Below are 22018 nucleotides of genomic sequence, written 5' to 3'. Positions count from 1 at the left end.
CGAGCGATGGTGCCCAGGCACTCCCCGCTTCTCAGCATCCTGGTATTCCACCAAGAGGCACTCAACCCACCTAGTCCCCTCCACCTCATGCTGATGCCAACTCAAAGCCCCTCGGTATGTAATTCATGGCTCTGCCTCTTGTCCTTGGTCTTTACTATGGCTCCCCGTCAACATCAGCTGTAAAGAGAGAGGAGTGGGGGTCTTATTGCAATGCTGCGTCAAGACAGTGACCAAATGTTCAGCAGCTGCCCATTTTTGACATGTTTGCTGTAGTGAAGCTGGTTTGTATGTGTTTTGTAGGGTTGAGGGAGACGGCGGGATATGTTTTCTAATGAATTACAGGGACAGAAGCACAAGGTTAGGCTAATAAAGGCTTTTGTTTTCTTTTTTGTTTTAGGCTTAATGGTCTTAAAAAATAATTTTTCATTTTAAGTGTAATGATTCTTAAAAGTAAAGCAAATTATCTTTCCCCTTCTGCTTTTTTTTGCCCCTGGAGCCTTTTGGAATTTAATCGGTCCCCAAAGGGATGCCATGTGCATGGCATGTTGTAATGTCTCTTCTCACGGCAAGAAGACTGTGGTGGACATGCAGCCACGGTGACGACTGAACTACATTGGTAGCAGGAAGGTGTACTTCTACGTGGATGCTCCGTAGCTGCCTGTAAGTGAGGGTGGCTTCAGCTATTGGAGGCCTGGGCAGCTGGGGCTGGAAGTCAGCATATGCCTCTCCCAAAGAATCTCAGCATTTTATTGTTCCCAATTAATCCAGGGAGTGACGAAGACATCACATAAAAATAGTTTCTAAGCCTCTGTGTTTCACAGAGTTTGTGAAGTTTCGAGTTAACTTCTTCAGACTTAGTCTGATTTCACCCCATTCCTGATAGGTTGCAATGTGTTCCTGAATATAAATATACATATTTAAGACTGAGATTAAAGGGGAGTTTATCTTAAGCATCTTGTGCAAGTAGGCCAGCTGGAGTAATGTCATACAATTGCAGAACTGTAGTTTTCAAGTTTAAGGGACTTCAAACCTTACAGTCTCTAAAATATTCCTGAAAGCAATACTATATACTTTGAAAAAGACAATAAAAAAAAAAACCAATTCAGAACTGAAGTAGTTCTGATAAAGACAGTTATAAATGTTTACGCTGCACACAAAAGCAAGAATAGTGTGTGTGGTAAGTGAATGATGGTATCTGGTGTTGAAGTACTACTCCTCTATTCCTGTAAGGAAAAGCCTACGTGGTGTGATCAAAGCTGACTTGCAAATGGTGGTGTTTTCATAACTGAATCATTTGTCTCGTCTTCAAAAAAAACCAAAATAAAACCCCAACTACGCTCAACATATCTATGTCAAAGTCTTGCATTCCTGGTTTCTGTTGAAAAATCTTGAGCATGTGTATAGTTTGAGTCTTACAGGGCAGGATGTCCTTTTAGGAATTGTTTTTCTTTAAATAGCTTAGCTGGCTGCAATACTTGATGTGAAGCTGCCAGCATCACTAAAGTAAGAATGAGTCTACCGTTCTGAAGTAAAATTACAGACTTGCAAAAAAAACCAAACAAAACACCCAAAAAACAAACCCTAAAAGCCAATCCCCCAAAAAAACCAAACTCTGAACAACAACAAAAAAAAAGCCCCCCACCCAACCATATGGTATGTGCTTGTTTGGTTGGGTTTTTTTATTGTGGGTTCTTACTGAAGTAGTAGCAAGTGGCGTAGTAACGCTGTGTAGGTGCTACAAGCTCATTTCTTAGCCAGCTGAATTTTTCTTTTCCAAGTAGGATATTTGAGAGCTGAAAAGCAAGCAAAAACATAATATATTGCAAGCTTAATAAGCAAAATACCTGTACTGACTGAATGAGGAATTCCAATTAATTTTTTTTTTAATGATTTGCGGGGTTGAGGTAGGGGTTGAGTTTAATGATTTGAGGGAGGGGAGCAGAGTTGGTTGCTTTGCTACCATGACACGGCTGTACTTTCTTTGAAGACATGGACATGCATGAATGTGGAGAATTCCCATCCAAACAGATCTTTTAAGTCCTGGGAGTGGGGAAGAGCATGGGCTAAGGAGCTGTTCTAGTTGCATGTCAGATCATTTAAGGACTGACATCAAACCTAGAAGTTTGTGTTTAAGGACAAACTCAACCCGAATAAATAGAAAAGCTTCCTTCTCCACAGAGAGCAAGCGCGCTCCCCTCCACCCGTGCTCTAAGATGGGCAGCTGGTGCGTCTGAAAGCAAAGCAGTGTGGTTGCATTAGCAAGGTGGCCAATCAAAGCTAGTAAATCTATTAGACTTGACTGGGTTGAGCTCTAGAGCAGCTGGTGTCTATAGTTGCCGAATAGAATGAAGTAGTATGTACCTCAAAATACAGAGAGAAAAAACTTTTTTTTTTTTTAAATCCTCTTGACTATGGGCTTCTCTCCCATCCCAAGTTTACCTAACACAGGTAGTTTTTCTTCTTAAGGGTTTCTTTGTGTTGAACAGTTTTTGGAGGAGAGTGAAAATAAATATATGCAGTGTATCTCTTAACTTGCTTCAGATATGCCTGAAGATTAAAATATGTACTGGGAAAGAGAGAATATCAGTGAACTGGCAGCATCCTGTTCAGCTGGATAATAAGATGTTTCAGAGTGGCAATGTTGAGTGCTGAGTTCAGGTAAATACAGCATGAAGAAATTGAGTGTCTTGCTTGTGATTGAGATTTTGAATTAAGAATGTCCCCACTTTGCAGAACTTGCTAACTTCAATTTTTAAATACTTATCTGGCTTCATAAACCAGTTCTGATCAATATTTTCTGTTAATCAGAAATGCCAAAGCTTATGAGCTGAGGAACCAGCAGCAAGGCTCCTGCTAAAGCTGAGTTGATATTGCAATGTGGTCTCCATAAAAAGTGTTACTTACACAGGGCTATTTATAGGTCCGTTAGCCTTTCAAGGCTCTAAGCACAAATGAGTATTGGAATCTGTCAAAAGTGTCCAGACAGACAGGAAAAGATGCTGTGGAATACGTTGTTTCACTGGGGACCACAGAGCTGTCTGAAGTTGCCATAAAGAGAACCCAGACCTTTAGCATACTGTATATCATAATTAATATAAATGTTTTCTTTTTAAATTAGATGCAACAGTTGGAGTTAGCGCAAATGCAACAGAGGGAAGCCAACCTCACAGCTTTGGCAGCCATTGGACCAAGGAAGAAAAGACCACTGGATTCATCAAGCATTGAACCTGGGCTGGAGGTACGGAGATGACTTGCATGTTGTTGTATTTTTCGTACTGAATTATTTTTATCTTTCCCTGTTGGAAGAAGTGAAAATTCTCTTACACAAAATGGCTGGTTACATACTGTAAGAAAACTAGTCTGTGTGTTTGACGCTTGAAAGGATTGTTTCTGGTAAATTTGATGGGGATGTTTAATTGTGTGGTATAAGAAGAACTGTGGATAAGAGCATTGTGTGTAAAGGACTTGAATGAAATGATAACTCGGAGAAACTTGTGTCTGCAGTGGAGGGTAACATGGTGGTCTTCCACAGCAGCTGGTTGTCATGGCCCCTCAGCTGAAGTTGGTTTGGGTGGGTTTTGAAGTGGCTTTTACTTTGACATTTGGCTGTGGACTTTTTTCCATGCACAATGCGTAACTCTCTTTCAAATATACTGTGAGTTTGCCTTGGCTAGATCCTCCTGAAAAAGCAATAAATAAATAAAGCTAGACCATTCGGTTCCTGCAATGAGCCAGGTCACCTTTTCTGGCTCATGCTGCATTTTAAAAGTGCCTTGAAAGTGCTTTTAACAAATTGTGGTCAGAAGAAATCTCTTAATTGTGTTGGAGATTAACTATTTCTGGGACCTGGGAAGCTTATGGGGCTGCAGAAGTTCTTTCCAAGGAGACTGACGGCCTACTTCTGTTAGGGTTCATCTTGTCTGGAGATGGGAGAAATGTGTTGTGGGCTGTCATTCAAGTGTTGTTGCCAGTTTTGCCCTTCTTTCGTACGACGCATCAACGTTGCTCAACAGGTGGTTGGCTTGTGACCCGAGAACAGTGAACAGTCACCTAAAAAGTAACTCTTGTGTGGAAGAAGTGGTGGTAAAGTTGTCCTTTCTGATAAACCTTAAGTCTTTTTCATGCTTATGGCCTAGGAAGCTTAAATAGATGCTAGGACTGAAAATACTCTGGTGTTTTTGTATGCCGGAGTCTGGAAGGACCTTGTATAAAGCTCAATTATTTGCAGTGTAACTGAAACAGTGGTGGCATCTGTCCTGTAGGTTTTCTCTCAGCCTGGAATGTGACAAGAGACCTCTCTACGGAGGTGAGGTAGACTTGTTTCTCTGATATTTTTTTTAATTCTTTTTTTTTTTTTTTTTTTTTTGTCTCCTGACATGGAGACACAATTAGCGTTTAAGCTCCCTGTTTACCACAAACGAAGTGAGGGAATCTGTATCTAAAGAAGCTGCAGAAAGCAGCATTCCCAGCTTTTGAGCAGCTATTCTTCAGTTCTTTGAAGTTTTTTAATACACTTTCACATGAGGCTGAAGGTGTAGTTATTTTTTTTTTTACAATACCACTGGAAAAACTTGAAAAAATGAATTTAGCACAAGAACAGTTTTCCTCATCCTTTTCTCATCTTCCCCCCAAGCTTCTATCGAGTAACTATTCCTGTTCTTCGTAGTGGTTTTCTGTAATTATTGCCGGATTTGTTTCTGAATATTTAACAAGTCTGCCTGTTAGGTACTTTTCAGTTATTTCTCATCGTCTGCGGTGTGTCTGCTTTATTAAGCACTTCATGAGGTTGTGCCAAAGTGAGACAGATAACGATGTTGCTATTCAAAGGTGGTGATCCATTATTTAATTGTCAGTTTAAAAGAACATGGACGTAACGTGCCTAAAAGTAACGATAAGCCTTGACGGCATATCATTGCAAGAAATTTACCTGCTGTATTTTAAGGTGCTTCTCATATAGATTGAGAATTGCAACTAGACTGAATTGCAAGGGCAGTAGGTGAAAGTAATTCTGCCAGTGAAACTGCTTTTGTTTCTTGCATGCGATCTTGCATTCCAGTGCCTAATACTTAAGCTTCATGCTACCAGAAAGCGATTCTCGATGGACTTTTTTTGTTTTTTGTGAAATTACGCAAGGTAGCATACTTGAGAAGGATGTTTAGACTTAGACGTTTAAGTGTCCCAATATATCTGAGCAGGATTTATAAAAGGCTTAAGACTTCTCATGTAGAATAAAGAATGGTTTTGACAAACACTCTGTAGTTCAAGAAGCAGAACATTTGTAATACATTCATGATAACATGGCAAAACATCCTGAGCAGTAAACAACATTCCATTCTTCAGAGATGAAAGGAGGTCTTTGAAACTGAAAGCAAGTACAATATGGCCTTAGGCTGATACACATTCGGGCATCTTTAAAATCATCTTTTGGGGCAACCTGTCTGAGAATAATTTAAACAGGCAGGATGTACTTTCTCATTTCAAATTGCAAACACAGACAGCTTTGCTCTCAAGTAATCTTAAATGTCAGAACTTCCTGACTATGCAATGGCAAGGAGTAAATCTGTGCATAATACTCCTGCGACCATTTTTTTCTTTTTTAAAGCCTAATATCTTGGTAGATGGGTATGGTGGAATGAGTTGTCCCTGAATATGAATGATACTTTGACGGTATCGAATGAAATCACTGATGCTAACTGTGTTCGGTTTTTTAACTGAGACTTCAACTTTCCTTGGATAATGTTCTTTGTGCAATGTTTGTGTCTCTTATGTCCCTGTAAGAGCAAAGTTGACTCCGTTCAGCTTCTTTTTATCTTTACCTGCCACAATAATTAAAGGAAAGGAATTGTTTCAAGCCATTATTGATGTAAAATGAAGCCCTAAGGTATTTGGGGAGACAGGGAAGAAATAATCAGTTACAGTATGTATTAAAAAAGTGAAACTCCGTAAGCAAATTTGTTACATATTTGCCTTTCTTTATTCAGTACCAAAATGTAATGGGTACTGGAAGAGTGCAACTCAGCTGAGTGGGTTGGTATGTATCTGCTACCTTCTGTTGCAGTAACAGTAGGTGTGAAGGGCTAAGAACAGCATTTTCGTAGCATACCATGTTTCCTTTCTTCACAAATGAGTATATGTATTTAATTGGGATGGTTCTTCAGCCCTAGGTATCTGCTTCCTCCATACTCTGCCACTTGGTTTTGCCACGTCTTCTGGAAAGTCTTTTCCCTGGGATAGTTGTTTGCCTGATTCCTGCACGTTAATCCTGTCTTGTTCTCTGAAATTCTGCTTTCTTTACTTGGTCTTTTAAGGGCACCTATTAAGGATTATTTTAATCTGGAAACTAGAACATGTGGTGACGTGAGCACGTTCTTTACAGCTGGAAGCCTGCTTACCATCAGCCACATCATTTTATAGCATGGCAGGTAGCAAATAAAGAAAAAGGTTCTTGCCCAGAGGAGTATCTGTCAACTGATTGGACCTAAAAGCAATATAAAACGGGTAAACAATATCTTGCCATGATTATTGCTTATGTATCACTAAACTTGAAATAGCAGTAGGTGCAAATCCATGAAGATCATGGAATGAAAAAATAAGGCTAATGCTGTAAGCTAATTTAAAAAAAAGGGGGAGGGGGGAGAAAAAAAGGCATCAGTATAATGGGAATTCTTTTCCCCCTTCTGGTTGGAAACACTGGTTTGGGTAGTTTTGCATGTTCTCTTCACTAGGACTTAACATTTGAATGGTATTGTTCAGAAAGAGTAATTTGAGAAAGCCCTTGTAAGAAAACCCCTCTATTGTGAAAATGTGTTAATTGGTGCTACTTGTATTCCAGAGGTGGTAATATCTTCATCTCTCTCATTCTAGTCCCTCCGGACACTTCTGGATACAATGAGGGGGAGAGTCCTTTGGATTTCATTCATATGTGTTTTCGGATTTGTGTATTTGTTACCCACCTCTTTTCCTTTTTGGGGGGGCGTGTGGTGAACAGTAATGAATTAAAGGGTGGGAAGAATTGAAAAATAACTCATCTTGAGAACGCTTCTAAAACAAATCAGAAAAAAATAAACTTGAGGCCACAGACTTACTTTCCCGATTCTGTGTTCTGTTTCATAGTTTTTATTGGTTGGTAACATGCCCCATAATGTTTTCAATGCTGAGAAATAGTCAAGGATTATTTTGGATTAAGTTTTACTGCTTCTCTGATGACAAAGCTATTTTGGAAACAATTTTCTCTCATTCTCACTGTAACTGGAGTCTTAGAAGTTTGAAAACCCTTGCAGATATTTAAAGCTTTTTTTTTTTTTTCCTGTGAGGAAACAGGCTGCAGTTATGAGTCCGTAAACTTTCTTTCCTTCTATCCAAAGTTGTCCCGGGTCTCAGCTCATCTTTGGTCTTGAACTGAGAGCAGTATATTTGTGCCGTATCACACATCAGAAGGGAGGAGAAAAAGTCTAGATACGTTTTTGAAAGTGGAGTTAGCAGTTACTCTTATGGTCAGCTTCTGAAGACTGTGGTTGGACCATTCTTCTGCTTTATAGAGGAAAACTTACTTGGATGCCTGCACTTCTGTGTAATTTTTTGGGGAAGACTGCTTTCTTCTGATCCATTTTCTGGCTCAATGATAACACGTTAACTAATTGAAAAAATGCTGCAGTCTGTCTTGCCCCAAAGTGCTGTTGGTGGTGTGTCCTTCACTTGCCTTCTTCCGGGTTGGTCACATTGACTTACTCGGGGTTAAATCTTCTGTCTTTTTTTTCTGTTTGCCTGAGCTGATGGCAAAGGAAATTTCCTCCTTCCAGATACTGCTTGTGGCTGTTCTGTCCCCCACCAAGACTGGCTGCTCTGTTAGTACATGCGAGTCTTGCCTTGCCACCCATAGTCTAGCTCTGCTGCGGAAACTTAGGCTACTGCAAGTAGCTGCTACAGAAGTAAATGATGCAGCTGGTATCTTGGGGTCAGTGCAGAGGCATTCAAGTACTTTCTGTCAAACTCCAACATGCATAAAATAACGCAATACTTCAGAGGTGATGCACATCTTCTGATACAGCAATCCACAAATAAGCTTGTATTGTCCTTCTGGGAAGACATTTGGCAAGGAGAAATGTCTTGTTTACCACACTGGTCATTGTTCCATTTTTAGTATTGACTGTGGGTGGAAAAAGCAAGCGTGTTGTCTTCTCTTTTGGGCCAAGGTCTCTGCCACATCTGATCATTGTTAGCAGAACTTAAACTTATCCTTCTTGCTTTACAGCTTAGGATGCCGGTATGCAAGTTGATCAGACATATTCTGTATGTATGTGGTGCATGTTTAAGCTTTGGAAATGCTCTTTAGGCTGACCTGGGAAGAACCAAGCTTTTAAGCATCAAGTCCTTTTCTGCAGAATGAAAGAAAATGACAACTATTCCAAATGTTTGGGGAAGAGAGATGTTTTGGTTTTTCCACTGTGTGACAATCAAATCACTCTTTTTGGCGTTTGTGGGAGGAATGTGTGGTAGCTAAGGGGTATCTGGCTTTATGCTCTTATAAGTGGTAGCTGTAGAAGTTACTGCCGCCTTTCTGGCCATGAGCTCTTCTGATGAGAGGACACACTAGCATAATTCATCAACTTCAGTATTGGTATTAAAGATGTGACTGTGTCTAAATGTGAATTAAATGCTGAAGTTGGCTCTGTAGCGAATGGATGATAGGTTTGCTGCTTCCTGTATATCCATGGGGCACAGAGAGGCTGCTGGCTGGTGCTTGGCATTGGTACATGATAGTCTGCTAAAATATTTTCTTAAAAGCTGCAGAAAATGAATTTAAGAGCAATCACTTTAAAATGGACCTATACTACTTGCATGTAAGTAGGCGTTCAGAGTCAGGCTACAAAATCTATTTCTGCACTTGGGGGGTTTCCCTCTCTTTCTCTTTGTGTCTCTGTCTCTATCACCCCTTCCTCCACCCCATTTTGAGATTTAGGTCTGAAGTGATACAGGAGGGTTTTTCTTTCTTCTATTTTGCATACGCTTAACATATGCACACTCTTGATTCGAGTCTCTGGTTCTTATTCAGGCTGTCAGGCCAGTCGAAGAGCCTACAGCGTGGTCATACCTTTGGGGAAGAGGGGAGCTAAAAGTGTTACTAGAATTATAAAATGTGGCTTCAACATCTTACTTATCTGCTGCACGACCTAAGCACAGCCCTGTCAGCTGGAGAGTTTCAATTTCAGCGCTAAATTTCCTGGCTGCTGTCAGTCTAGGCCATACACTTGATGTGAATTTTTTCCCATGTAAATAGGCAAAAATATTCTCGACTGCCATTCACGCTCTTCAGAAATACAGTTCATTGGCCCATATCGTGCCTTCTCTGTGTTAGAGATGAACTTAATTCTTCCTATGTGTGAAAGATATCTGCAATTTAAATGACTAATTGCATTGTAGCTTTAGGCTGAACATATTGGTAATGCGCAAATGTTGATGACATGTGAAGGGTCAAGAGATTTATAATTTAGTTGACAATACATTGCTTAAAATGATGTGGCAAAGAGCCAGAAAATTTCAGCTTAATAATTGTCTATTAACTAACATGACATATTTGTATAGTATTCATTACCTCCAGGTACAGATTAAGCATCTGATGTAGCCATACGAAGTGACATGCGTACATGAATCTTGGGCATAATAGTGAATAAACTGACATTACATTCGCAGTAATTTGTTTCAATATGTAAAACATGTTGTTGCCTACATTTGAAAGGACTTGTAGGAATGTTGCAATGAAATCTGAGGAAAAATGCGTAGTTGAATAGTGCCAGATCCATATAACAGAGAACAGCTTCGTGACGCTTTTTTGTAGACTACAGCGGATAACATCATAAATATACACGTTTGTTTTCAGCTGCACAAGAAGCAGCCTGGAAATAGAGCCTTTCAGACATTGGCTTGATCTAACCTAATGGTCTACAATGTTTAAAAAACCAACGAACCAAAAAAACAACCACTACCCAACACCACCAACCTTATTTTTTAAAAATATCATATTTATATAAATATTGAGTAACGTAGTATTTTTAGTATTGTGAATGTGGAAGTACTTCGAGTAGACTGAGTGAGGCTTGTTAGAATTGTCACCAACGTAATATCAACTTTTTTCACTTTGTTTTCTCTGGACTAAATTATGCACTTATTTGTACAAGCAAAACTTCCACAATTCTAGCAGGGTCTCTTCCTTCCACCTCGCTCCTGGGAGAGACCCAGGAGAGTGTTTGAGCACTCCACAGTTCATTAATGGCTTTTTAACCCTTTTTTCCTCCTGTAAGACAGGAATGTGTTCTGTATCTTACAGCTGGGAAACTAATGTACAGGGTACACTAGGTATCACAGATACCAGTGTGACCACAGGTGACAGAGCTGGGGGTTGCTGGATTGCTTTTGCTGGGCTGCCCAGATGCTTTTGCTCTGATTCATGAGATGCTTTTACCACTTTCCAAGAAGGTCTCTGCTGCACGCAGCAGTAATTGTTCAGTATTTGGAGATGTCATTGAAAACTGTCTCATGACTTTGCTTCCTTCTGCTGGTGGTATTTTTATAATGTGCAGCAGAACTGCCATGACAGTTCGCTCTCTTGGGATCTTGGCTGTGAGACTGGGGTGTATTTGTGCCACACCAAAAATTAAAATGAGAACTCTTGGCTTGACTTTTTAACACTTGACTGAATGGGTTGCTCCCTTAAAGTGTCCCCCTCTTAAGAGTTTAAAATTTTGAATGCAATTTGTGTGAAGCCATTGAATTTGAGAAGGGAGAGCGTACCCTGCCAGGAACAGCTCACTGACCCTCACCTGGACTTGGTGGGAAGGAAGGTGTCGTCTGACCCCTTTGAGCTTTGTATCGGGGCTTGTAGACTAGCTCTGAGCAACTTTGATACCCTTGTCAGAACCTGCGATCCAGACTTGTAGGTCACATGCTCCAGATACCTTGAAGACTAAAAATAAGGTGATGATGGTAGCTCTGGTAAAGGAAGAGCTTGTTGTGAGCTGTGCCTCTGTATCAACTGGACTGTCGCTTTTTCAGAGAGAGTTGGTATTTAGTTCTCGGTCCAGCCACTGGAGAGAGCTCTAGAGATCTTAAAACAGGTTTCGGGAGCAACCTGTCAACAAAACTAGCTGCATGACAGGCGTGGGACTACAGCAGGAGCTCCATAATGTCTTCTGCTGCCAAGATCAACGAGAGTAACTGATCTCTGCCAGGTGTACGTAAAAGGCTCTGAGGATCAAGAAAGGGTGACAGCGTGTGGCTTTGGCAAAGTTGCTGATTTGACTTGACTCTGAGGATAGGCCAGAAGCAGGACTGCAGCTGTTGTGACCTCCTGGGGCTGGTTTTAAGCCAGCTGGTGGTCTCGGTACTGTGAAGGGTGGTTTCCAGTGGTGCAGAGCCATGTTGCTGCAGTACCTTACCTGGCTTATGAACAGGGTCTGTCAGCTGTTGATACCTGGATTGACTGCTAGAATTTATGCTGGTAGTTACCCCTCCTGGGCTGCATGTCTCCACATGGTTTCTCCTTTTGGAAGGAAAACGTGGTACTGGGCGTCCAGTGAAAGGTAGGAACTTCAGGATAGGGCTGACATTTTCCCTGTGGAGGAGTGTTCATTACCAATTTAAAATAACATAAATTTAAAAAAAAAAAAAAAAAAAAGAGAAAATGAAAAAAAGAAGAAAAGAAGTTGCTAGTAAAGGCACTAATAATGAGATGTTTCAGAAGGAGAGCGCAGGCTGGTTGCAGTACCCTTTGCTAGAATTAGTTCTACAGGGATGCATTCTATATTCACTTATCTTTGTAGTTGTCTGTGGCCTGTTTGAAAAGCAGCATTTTTCACTTTCCCTCAGAAGAGGCTCACAAAGCTGTCTTAGGGTAGGCTGAAGACTTTTGCAGTGAAGAATCCCCCAAAACAGCAAGACAAAGGCAGTCGATGCCCAACTGGGAGGAATGTAATAGAGACGTCTGGGAGCAAGGAGTAGGCTGGTGTTGTTCTCACCAGGGTTATTAAGGTCTCAGACGCAGCGTGGGGGGAGCTTCTGTGCAGGAAGGGATATGTGAGCTGTAAAGGAGAGGACTGCTGACTGTTTGCCTGGGGCCGGACAAGATTGACCTGCTGCCCAAGAGGAACTTTCTCAAGAGGAGGCTCTGAGAGCTGAGCAGCAGAGGAACCTCCCCTAAAGTGTCCCTTGTGGCAGCTGGAGAGCTGAAGTCTTGGGCACTTCTTAAATAAGGTCTCGGACATTAACAGAGGCACCCGTGATGGTTCATTTTGATGTGCAGATGGCATCTTAATTTCAAGTGTTTTCACTTTTGGTTCTCTAAATCTTTTATTACAAAAAGACAGGCAGTACATCACCCTCCACTGCTTGGTCCAAAGTCCAAAACAAACCTGTGAAAGACCAGGAGACAATATCCAAAAGGAGTTAGTGCTCATCCCCGTATAAACTTATTTCAGAGTAAGTTCCCCAACGCAGTCCCAGTCTGGACTGCAATGACCTAGGCTGTCTGTTGGCTTCTTTAATTTTAAACCATCATGCACTTTGAGAGAAGGACCTTTTCTTTTAACTTGGATGTGGTAGCAGCTGTTGGTTGAGATATGTTCAGTACCTAGTGAAAGAGCTCCTGGCCCCTGAAATGCTGTACTCAGTAGCTCTGATAAGCCGGTGTGATGCTCCGTGAAACTGAGAAGTATGAACTGGCTGCAAACAGGAGTCGGGGAAAAGCTTTGGCTTTGGGAGTGATATTACAGCATAACATCACTTTATGTCTCTGCACTGGGCATGATGGGTAAGAATTTAAGAATAAAAAAAACTCTGTCTCAAACATGGGCAGCTTGGCACTTCTGCCCTATTGTAGCATCTTGCAGCTCCAACAGCTTCCAAAGCAGGCTCGGGGGTTTGTGCTGTCTGCCTCCTTTTTGTAAGGGAGCGAGCAGGATTGAGGTCTCTTTGTTTGGTCTCTTTTTAAAGGTAAGACTTCTAGTCTAATGACTATTTAGAGAGAAAATACTTTCACCTCCAGAAAGTTCTTTGAATTATAAAGGACATTGCTGCTGGGTTACTGAAAACCCTTGGGGTTTGTTTCATTTATAACATTGCCTCAGGCCTTCTGCTGCATCCTGTTGGATTGACCTCCTTTTCAACCCGTGCTGGCAGCTGCATTGCAGCGCTATCTTTTCCCTGGATCCTTCAGGGTTGTCATATGACAAACTTGAACTGTGACCCTTTTGTGTCTTACCAGGACGGCAGTGCCCTCTCTGTGTGATGTGGCCAGCAGTCTTCCCCACGCACGCATTTGTTCCAAGCCATTTAACAAACTGAAAATTTCAAGTGATGGCATTTCATAGTGTTTAATAGTATCGACTGTAAAGCAAATGAAATGGTGCTGAATACCCTGCATGCTGCTAGTAAGAAATACAGCTTCCATTTCTGCAACATGCCCTGGGTTTTCTGTGGTTAGTGCGTGCTCTCTGGTGAATCTCTTTATTTTTTTAATAAATTTCAATGCTTTCCCCCTAACAACAGTAGCATTCACTGCTATAGATAGTCCAGCACTGGTATTTGTTTCTAACATATGGGGCTTTTAACCAGATTTCTCTAAGCAAAGTGGGCAAAGTCATTTTGCTGAAGTCTTGCAGAGAGTGTTAGGGTAAGAATTGATATAGTTAACACGGCATCCGAGCAACACCGTCTCCAATTGGTGTTGATGCTGGCAGGCATTGCCTTGCTGAAGTTACAGAGACTGAGCACTCGTATTTGTACAAATTGCATTCATTACCGAGAACCCTCCAGTAGTGATAAGAGACTGGCTGTGTAGCATAGATTGGCTCCAAGATAAGTAGCCAGTCTATTGTGCAGCTCCTGGTAATCTTCCTCCTCTCCGCCCCTAATAATAAATCTTGGGGCATTTTGGAATGCGTGGGGGTTGCTCATTCCAGTAGCCTGAATGTATAACTACTAAACATCATCATCTTCTACCAACTGTGCTTTCATAACCAAGTGAGGCAGCCGACTGCGATGAATAGGCTCGGATAGTGTTCCGAACATGTGGATGATTCGACTCTGTGTGTTTGTTGCTCCCTTAAAGGACAATTCACAGGTGAGGGCCAGGGCAGGAGTTCTCCCAGACGTGTTTCAAGGCCAGAACCAATTTGCAGTGATGGTTTTCTTCAAGAAGAGGTGGGAACGTCTGGAGCTTGGGTGTTTGCAAGTGGGAGTAAGAACCTTGCACAACCTGGGGCTCTGCACAAGAACCATCGTAGTATCATTTTTGAGTTAGCTTGTCCTTTCTCAGTGGAAGTGTCTGTGCAGTATGACTTCAGTGAAATCAGAGTTATATATCTTACCATAATAATATAGGTTTAAAGAAAGATAGAATTTTCTGGTTGCTTTGACTGAAATAAACCATCAACTGGCAAGTGCTTGCATTGTCTTTTAAAGTATCTGATCTGCAAGGAATTCTGAAGTGCTGGTTTTCAACATGTAAAGCCAAACATCAGCAAGCTAGTCTCATGCAAGTAGCCAGTATAATCCAACTAATGTGGTTAAAAAAACCCCCTTGTATTTACATGGAATTCTAATGTTGTTTTTCTCTCTCCCCGCTCCATTTAGGGTTCGAATCGCAATGGAGTTGCTCCTGGATCATCAGGTTTTGGCCTTACGAAACAGCTGCTCTGTCCAAGAATAACCCGTGTCTGTCTCAGGGACTTGATATTCTGCATGGAACAAGAGAGGGAGATGAAGCATTCTCTAACCTTGTACCGTGCTCTTCTGAAGTGATTTAAATTTACATTTCACCTTGCTCTCTACTGCCAAAGAAAACACTGAAGCATTGTTGCACTGTCTTGAAATTCCAATTTCTGGAAAATGATCCGTTGTAAGGATAACTTCTGTTTACAGATAAACATTTTTATTAAATACCTAACTTAGCACCTGTAGGGTTTTTAATAATGTTTGGCTTAAACCAGTCTGTAAACCAGTGAAAACAGAGCTGCACACACAAGCACCTCTGACTACCTGCCTGCATTTCACTGACTCGCAGGCTCTGAGGGCTTGATACGTGTACCTAGTTTATGTGTGTCACTTGCTTCAGTACTCCAGAGTCTGCAACATCTGTTCTACGTGTAGTGCCTTCTCCTAATCCAACCTTATTTAGGGAAAACATAACACTTTAAAGGCACTGCATAGCATGGCAACTGTATTTAATCATGAACCAGCAGTCAGTCAACATGCTAATGTATTGCCTGTCTCACTCAGCATCTCCTTAAATTTTCTGGGTTTAGAATTACTACTGGATGCTTGTTCGTGGAGACCAAAGTAGCAAGCAGAAGGAATGAGGGGTGCTTTCTTGCCCCACCTTGCCTCAACTGCCCTCCCCCCTTTCCTCTGAGAAGGTGTCTGAGGGAAGGTGACCAAATTGGTCGTTCTTGTGATTGAAGTACATCCAGACAGTGTAGTTAGGGAATACTTCGATGTTTGGGGAAAATTTGGAGTTACTAAACTTGAGTTTCGCAAGGAGTGAAGGAACCTAAAAAGGAAGGGTAAACAGAAGAAACAGTTTATCTTTCTGTAGATATAAAAAATAGCATTGAACCTGAGCATAGATGTAGAAAGAAATGAACAAAAGCAACCTGTGCTGACTGCAAAAAAGGGAAAACTTGAGCTGCATTGAAACTTTGCAGCTGGAGTCTCTCTTAAGGAGAAAAGCAGAGGTTGCAACGCACAGGATTCACTGCTTTATTTAGAATACAGATTTAATACTTTAACATGGTATAACAGGGAAACTTCCCAAACAGAAAGTATTGAGACAGTTGCCTGGTTTCCATTCAGTGAGGAGGATGACTCCGGGTTATTTACATTGTTAGAAGAGATTCAAAGATTTTCTGCTTGCTGGTAAAGACCGCTTTGTGGTGGAAGGAAAGCCATCTGGGTCACCCTTCTCCCCAGCCTCCAAACATTTTTGCCTCCCATGACGCAGTGCTGTATAGCATGGCTAGTTCCTAGGACCGGTGGGAAAGGCACTGACTCTTTTGAATGGCTTCCTGCTGAAAGTTTTTTCTTTTAAGGAACAAGCTTCCTATGGTTGTTTGGCATGCTACTTCAAAACTCGAAGTGATGATTCAAACGCCCTCCACCGTCAGAACCACTGCAGATAGTTGCCAAACTCAGTAAGTTGTGCATTGGTTATGTTTTTTGGGTTTTTTTTTGTTGGAACAGTAGTAAACAAATCTAGTAAATGAATGCTGTAAATTATTTATATATGTATATATAGCATATATATATATAAAAGAAAAGCAGTACTTTGACTAAGCTATAGTTTGCAAGATATTGATGGCATCAGGCAAAATTGTTTTGTATAATTAAATGCTTAGCTTTACTTTTTATGTAAAGTGCAGCATTTTCCATATTTGTGTACTGTATCTTATTGATCAGATGTTTAAAATTATTTTAAATACTGCATTAAAGCAATTATTTTATTAAAAATAATAAATCGGTAACTTCGTTTCCTAACGTGAGAGATTCAGCGTCTGAAGCTGTCATCCCTATGACTAATGGCGTGTCTCTCGAGAGTGAGCCCCAGCTATCTGCCCATCACAGTAATTGGCACGGTCGCCCCACATGATGTATTAATGATAAACATCTACATTTTAAGGTTTTTAAATGGAGCTTAAGGTGACAGAGAAAAGAATTACTTGAAGGGGGAATGGCCAGGGAGGAAAAGCAACCTCCCATTTGCCTGCCTTCCCCCAGTCAGTCAGCACAGAGGCTGGGTTTTTGGTTTTTTAGCAGCTGGGCAGAGGTGAGCACTTTGCATGTGTTCTGGGAAGTGAAAACACAGGAATGGTCTCCGACTTAAGCAATGTGCAGTGGAAGCATTGTCCTAAATTATTTTTAAAGCAGCTCACAATTAATTGAGTGCAGGTTGGAGAACAAAGGTGAGTGTCCGCTTGTAGGCCTGCCTCTTTGTCATCTTGAAACCGGTGTGATACTTCAAATGACAAATGTTGGAGAAAATAACTTAATTGATAAATAGATATACATAAAGTATGACAGATGATTCGAGTGGTTTTACGACTTGCCTATGATGCAGATTGCATGCTTTCATTGCTGCCGTAGCAAGTTGTCTCTTTCACCAGTAGTTCCTCCTTGTGTGACACCTCTTCCCCATCCCCAAAACACACCCCAAACCCCAAAATTTTATCCTGTAAGGAGCAGCAGATGTTTTCAGAAAGGTTTTTCAGCAGGTCTTTAGGCCTAATTTCAAACAGGGACAGACATGCCCTTGGTGCAAGGGCTAAAAATACTTTTCTCCCTCCCAGGGGTTCAGCCTGCCTCTCATTTGAGCTCAACTTGGCTTCTGATAAAAACAAGTGTCCTCTAAAGTGGCACTTAGTTGACACTTGGGCTTTGTTCAGCCACATGAGGAGTTAAGGGGGGGTTGACCATGCGTTCACTTCCTTGCCTTTTCCCCAATGTTGTTACGCTTTATGGGAAGGCGGACTGCTCTTTGGGTAAACACCAAAAGCCCAGTCATAGTTGATGAACACAAACCATGCCATCGTGCTCCCTTGCCTCTTAGTTCTCAGCATGCTCATGTTCCCCCTGTGCTTGGGGGGATGGCTCTAGCAGCAGAGTCATCTATGCCACTGATGCTGTGAGGGGACTAAAGCTTACTCCAGGCACTTCTTGCTGTTCAGATGGCCTGCTAGCCTAGTGGCTATTTCTGGTGCCCTGAGCTGCCCCGGGAACTATCCCCGCCACTCGAGTATTCTGCCTTTAGTGAAAACAGTGTATACACTTGTGGGGCGAAAGCTGTTGTTGCTGCCTCTTGATTACTACTATCTTAGCTGCATAGTATGCCAAGTTTTCTACGTTACGTGAAGACAAAAGGGGCCCTGTACTCTTTCTCCTCCAGCTGCTGCTTTTTCCCTTTATTGCCATTTTCAAGTCCTACCACTGAATCCAGCCCTTTGCACTTGTCTTTGACTTCAGCTTTTCTCTTCTCCCCCTGGGAAGACTAGCCGGAGTGCACTAACACACCCCGCAGCTTTGTTCAAGGTTTAATGAGGAAGGTAGTGGGGGCCCATGAGATGTTGCTAGATGATTCCTCAAAGCCAGTGCGCTCTCTTGGACACTTTGACACGAGTAGCTTAAGGCTACTGTTTGCATCAAGTTGTTCTAGGCCCACTCTCTTCTAGGCACCTGTGTCCTGCCATGTGAGTGCACTGTGCTCGGCAAAAAGCGCTGTCAGCTGTTCTCCAGGTTCATCTCTTTGCTCTGTTCTTTGCTTTCCTCTTCATTTGTAATCACGGGGGTGAAGAAGGAAAGACTAAGGCAAACAAGGATGTCCTGAAGGGGCAGACAGTCCAAGTGATTGGACTTGATGAAATGAGCTTGCTCCCAGCAACTTTCCAAATGAGGGCTGCTGGGTTTCTGAGGCCAAGAGCTGCATACGCTTCCCTCTGCACGTAGCACACGTGATGTCTACAACATCCTCTGAGAGCTGGATCCAGCCGTTGTTATCCAAAGTCCCATGGCTGGAGCCTGCAGCTCTAGAGGTAACTGCAGTCTGCAGTGAAGGCTTTACTCCTTTGACAAGTGCAAAATTGTGTACCATGATTGAAGAACGTAGCACACTGGGCCTCTGTTTTGTCACACTTGGTACTGGGCTTGTTACCACATGTCAGGGGCTTGTCCTACCTTCATCTGGTAGGAAGGCTGCCTATCTGCAGGCCACAACACCAGTGTTTCACTTGGTGCAGGCCTTTTGTAAGCTAGGAGAGCACCCCTTTTGGCTTTATTACATTTTGAAGGAAGAAGCTACAAACCTTGTCTTTTCCTTCCAGATACATCATTCCTTGTTCCTACTGCCTCTTCTTTCCTCTGCTACTATAGGCAGGAGCTGGTCAGTCCTTGCCTGCTATCTGTAGCTATTCTAGCATGTTAGCTGATAACTTTGCTACCCAGTGTCTTCTCAGGATCCCCAGCTTCACAGTTCACAGATTGCCTCCAGACAGCCTGCTTTTGAAGCGATTTTTGCTGTGAAGGAGGGAGGAAAGGGAGGATCTCCTTCCTGGACTTGAAAGCTGAATTGCTGTTTAGGAGCGGAAGGAGGTGGTGGTGCAGGTCAGCCCATGCCAGGCCTGAGGTTGCTACTTTCTGCACAGGGGCCATGTTCTCACAGGAAGTTTGTGTTTCATGGTGGGCAAGACTTCTACCATTAAGTCCTAGTTCATCAAGGGTTTTCTACAAGGTCCTTGCAGCAGTAGGTACTTCTGACCTTCCAAGGGATGTTTCCCTGGCAGAGACACCTACTGGAGACGCTGTAAGAGACAGTCATCCGTTCTCCAACTGCCATCTCACAGTCCCACAGCTCTTCCAAGTGTCCCCTCTTCAGCCACTTTCTGTCTCAGAAGTAGGAAAGAGTATAGAGCCATGTCTTGCGTGATTCACAGAATCACAGAATGATAGGGGTTGGAAAGGACCTCTGGAGACCATCTAGTCCAACCGCCCTGCCAAAGCATGTTCGCCTAGAAGAACTTCCTTCTCATGTTTAGATGGAACTTCCCATGCTCAAGTTTGTGCCCGTTACCTCTTGTCCTGTCACTGGGCACCACTGAAAAGAGCCTGGCCCCATCCTCCTGACACCCACCCATTAAGTATTTATAAGCATTGATAAGATCCCCCCTCCGTTGTCTTTTTTTCCAGACTGAAGAGACCCAAATCCCTCAGCCTTTCTTTATAAGAGAAGTGTTCCAGTCCCCTAATCATCTTGGTAGCCCTTTGCTGCACCCTCTCCAGCAGTTCCCTGTCCTTCTTGAACTGGGGAGCCCAGAACTGGACACAGTACTCCAGATGCCGCCTCACCAAGGCAGAGTAGAGGGGGAGGATGACCTCCCTCGACCTGCTGGCCACTCTTTTTGATGCACCCCAGGAGCTGGACACGGTGGTATCAGGACCTGTGCTGAGGCCCCAGGAGTGACCACTACGTGTTTCTCTAGAGCTCTGCCTATCAGTAGTGGCAGTGAAAGACTTGTCTCCCCCAGGGCTGTGCCCTGCTGGGAGGGAGCAAAAGTGAGGGTCTTCTGCGTGGGTACTGCCAAGGCGAAAAAGTCATCTTCATCTCAACAGCCTGGCATGCATGCTCCCGTTCCACAGGCTTTCCCAGAAGAACTGCAGTTATTGGTAAGCTGTTACTCTCTTTAACAGATCACAGGGAATATTATTTTAAAATCTGTTTGAAATGAAAAATTATCTGAAAGATCATCTGTATCTGTTTTTGTGAGCTAATTCATGATTATGTGCAGTTCCCCAAGCTTATTGAGATATTTGCACTTCCACTTTGAAGTGTCTAGCGTGACGGGGTTTATTATTTACAGTTATTTGAAGGTGTTTCTTATTTCTGTCCTTAGAAGCTGGAAGGGAGGAGGGGGAGTATTTTTTTCAAGTATTATGTGTGAATATACATGTACTCTGTGTGTATAAAGATGGCTAAGTAACTTTTTTAAAAGAAATACCCTACTTCTTGTAAGGGCTGAGTTATAACGGCTCCCAGGTGTGGAACTCCAGCAACAAGGAGAGAGGGAGGAAGGAGATGAATTCTTGAAGAGATTGCACGTTTTAATATGTTAAAATCCTTTGATACCTTTTGTGCAAAATTAGGCAGAGAATAAAGACTCCCTTGAAGAGCTGATCAGCGGGACTTCTCAGGAAGGGAGGGTAGGAAAAGGAGAAAGTATTCAGAGGATTAAAATCAGAGCTCGCTCCTCTCTTCAGGAGCTTCGGTGATACCTTTATGTGCATTCTGGCAGAGACTTTCATTTACAGAAACAACAGAAAAGACCCTTTCTAGAAAAAAAAAAAAAAATCCATCAAAGTAGGTGGGTATGTATGTGCAGGCTACGTATTTAATGAAGCAGACTTACTGGGTAACTTCTATTTGGGGAAGAAATCCTTAAATTGTTGCTTCCTGTTCAATGCAGTTTTTGTTCTTCATGTTTCCTAAAATTTGGAGAAACCCTCTGTAATCATCTCATCTCTCTTTGAAGGAGTGGCAAGAAGCATTATCGCCAGATGCAGCCCAGTGCTGTGGTCCAGCCACCGAGCTGAAGAACTGTGGGATGTAGGACAGGGGGACATGTGCTGTCCACGGGAGTCGGTGGCCTGACTGATGCTGAAAGAAGAGGCTGGAATGAGCAGATGTGTAGATACACTAGATACCAGAAGGTGTGTAGACACAGCATGGGCTATTCAGCGTCTCAGAGCTGAAGCGGTTTTCCTCTACGGATGTGAATAAACCATGGAGGGAGGCTTACAGCCTGCGTGAGCATCTGCCTTGCGTCGAGCTGATGTAGTAATCAGAGTTGTGCTACCTCTTGTCAGGGCCAGGGCTGTAATTTTCTGCACCTTGCCTTTCACCAGCCGATTCATTAGCCCTTTGCAGCACAGATGGCGGGCGGTGCGAACTCAAACAGGCCTCATCTCACACAGCTCTCAGACTCTTTGCTTCTAATTTGAAAGCTTTCGCCTTCTTTATTACAGGGCAAAAAAAAATTGAAAGTGACCCAAACTTCAGGTACAGAGGGCAAATATTAAAAGTAAGGTTGGGTTTTGCCTTTGAAATTCCTTGCTTCTTAGAGACTGTTGGTGAGCGATGCCCCAGAGCTGAGGAGGATGGCTCCAGAAAGAGATCCCCTCGAGAGGGTAATCAGCCCTTCGCAGCAGTCTGCTGGGGATGCTGAAACAGAAATCAGCGTTTCGAGTTTTTTTTTTCCCATGGCGTAAAGAAGAACCTGTGGGAAGGTTCTGCCTGTGTCCTTACACAAAACCAGGATATCCAGTAATTAGTGAGAGATACCTCCAGGGCAAGCTCAAATTTTGCAACACTTCCCAAGGCAGGGAAGATGCCCTGGGCTAGGGCAGTCTTGGGAAGAAAGTGAGTCAGGAGGCTTTTTTTTTCTTCTTTTTTTTTTTTTCTTTTTTCTTTTTCTCTATAGTCTTGATC

The 22018-nt window shown here is 42.5% G+C and overlaps 1 protein-coding gene across 3 annotated transcripts in view; it reads left to right on the top strand.

Annotated features, from left to right (window-relative positions):
* TAF4B (TATA-box binding protein associated factor 4b) overlaps window positions 1–21454 on the top strand; it is an 81620-nt gene extending 60166 nt beyond the window's left edge. Inside the window, exons 14-17 of one of the 3 annotated variants that reach the window (XR_008464990.1) lie at window positions 3119–3238; window positions 14626–16181; window positions 19723–20199; window positions 21063–21454. Coding sequence is in view for 1 of the 3 variants with exons in the window: in XM_054192342.1 (XP_054048317.1) it covers window positions 3119–3238; window positions 14626–14793 (288 nt within the window). In the remaining 2 variants the exon portion in view is untranslated. Of the gene's footprint in view, window positions 1–3118; window positions 3239–14625; window positions 16475–19722; window positions 20200–21062 lie in introns of those variants that run through there. The other 2 variants (XR_008464991.1, XM_054192342.1) reach the window with 2 other exon arrangements.
* The last annotated feature ends 564 nt before the right edge of the window (window positions 21455–22018 follow it).

This window comes from Rissa tridactyla, chromosome 2 (genome assembly GCF_028500815.1).
Source record: "Rissa tridactyla isolate bRisTri1 chromosome 2, bRisTri1.patW.cur.20221130, whole genome shotgun sequence".
NCBI classification, from domain to species: domain Eukaryota; kingdom Metazoa; phylum Chordata; class Aves; order Charadriiformes; family Laridae; genus Rissa; species Rissa tridactyla.
Note: the sequence above shows the minus strand (reverse complement) of the source record. Positions and strands in the feature narration are given on the sequence as shown.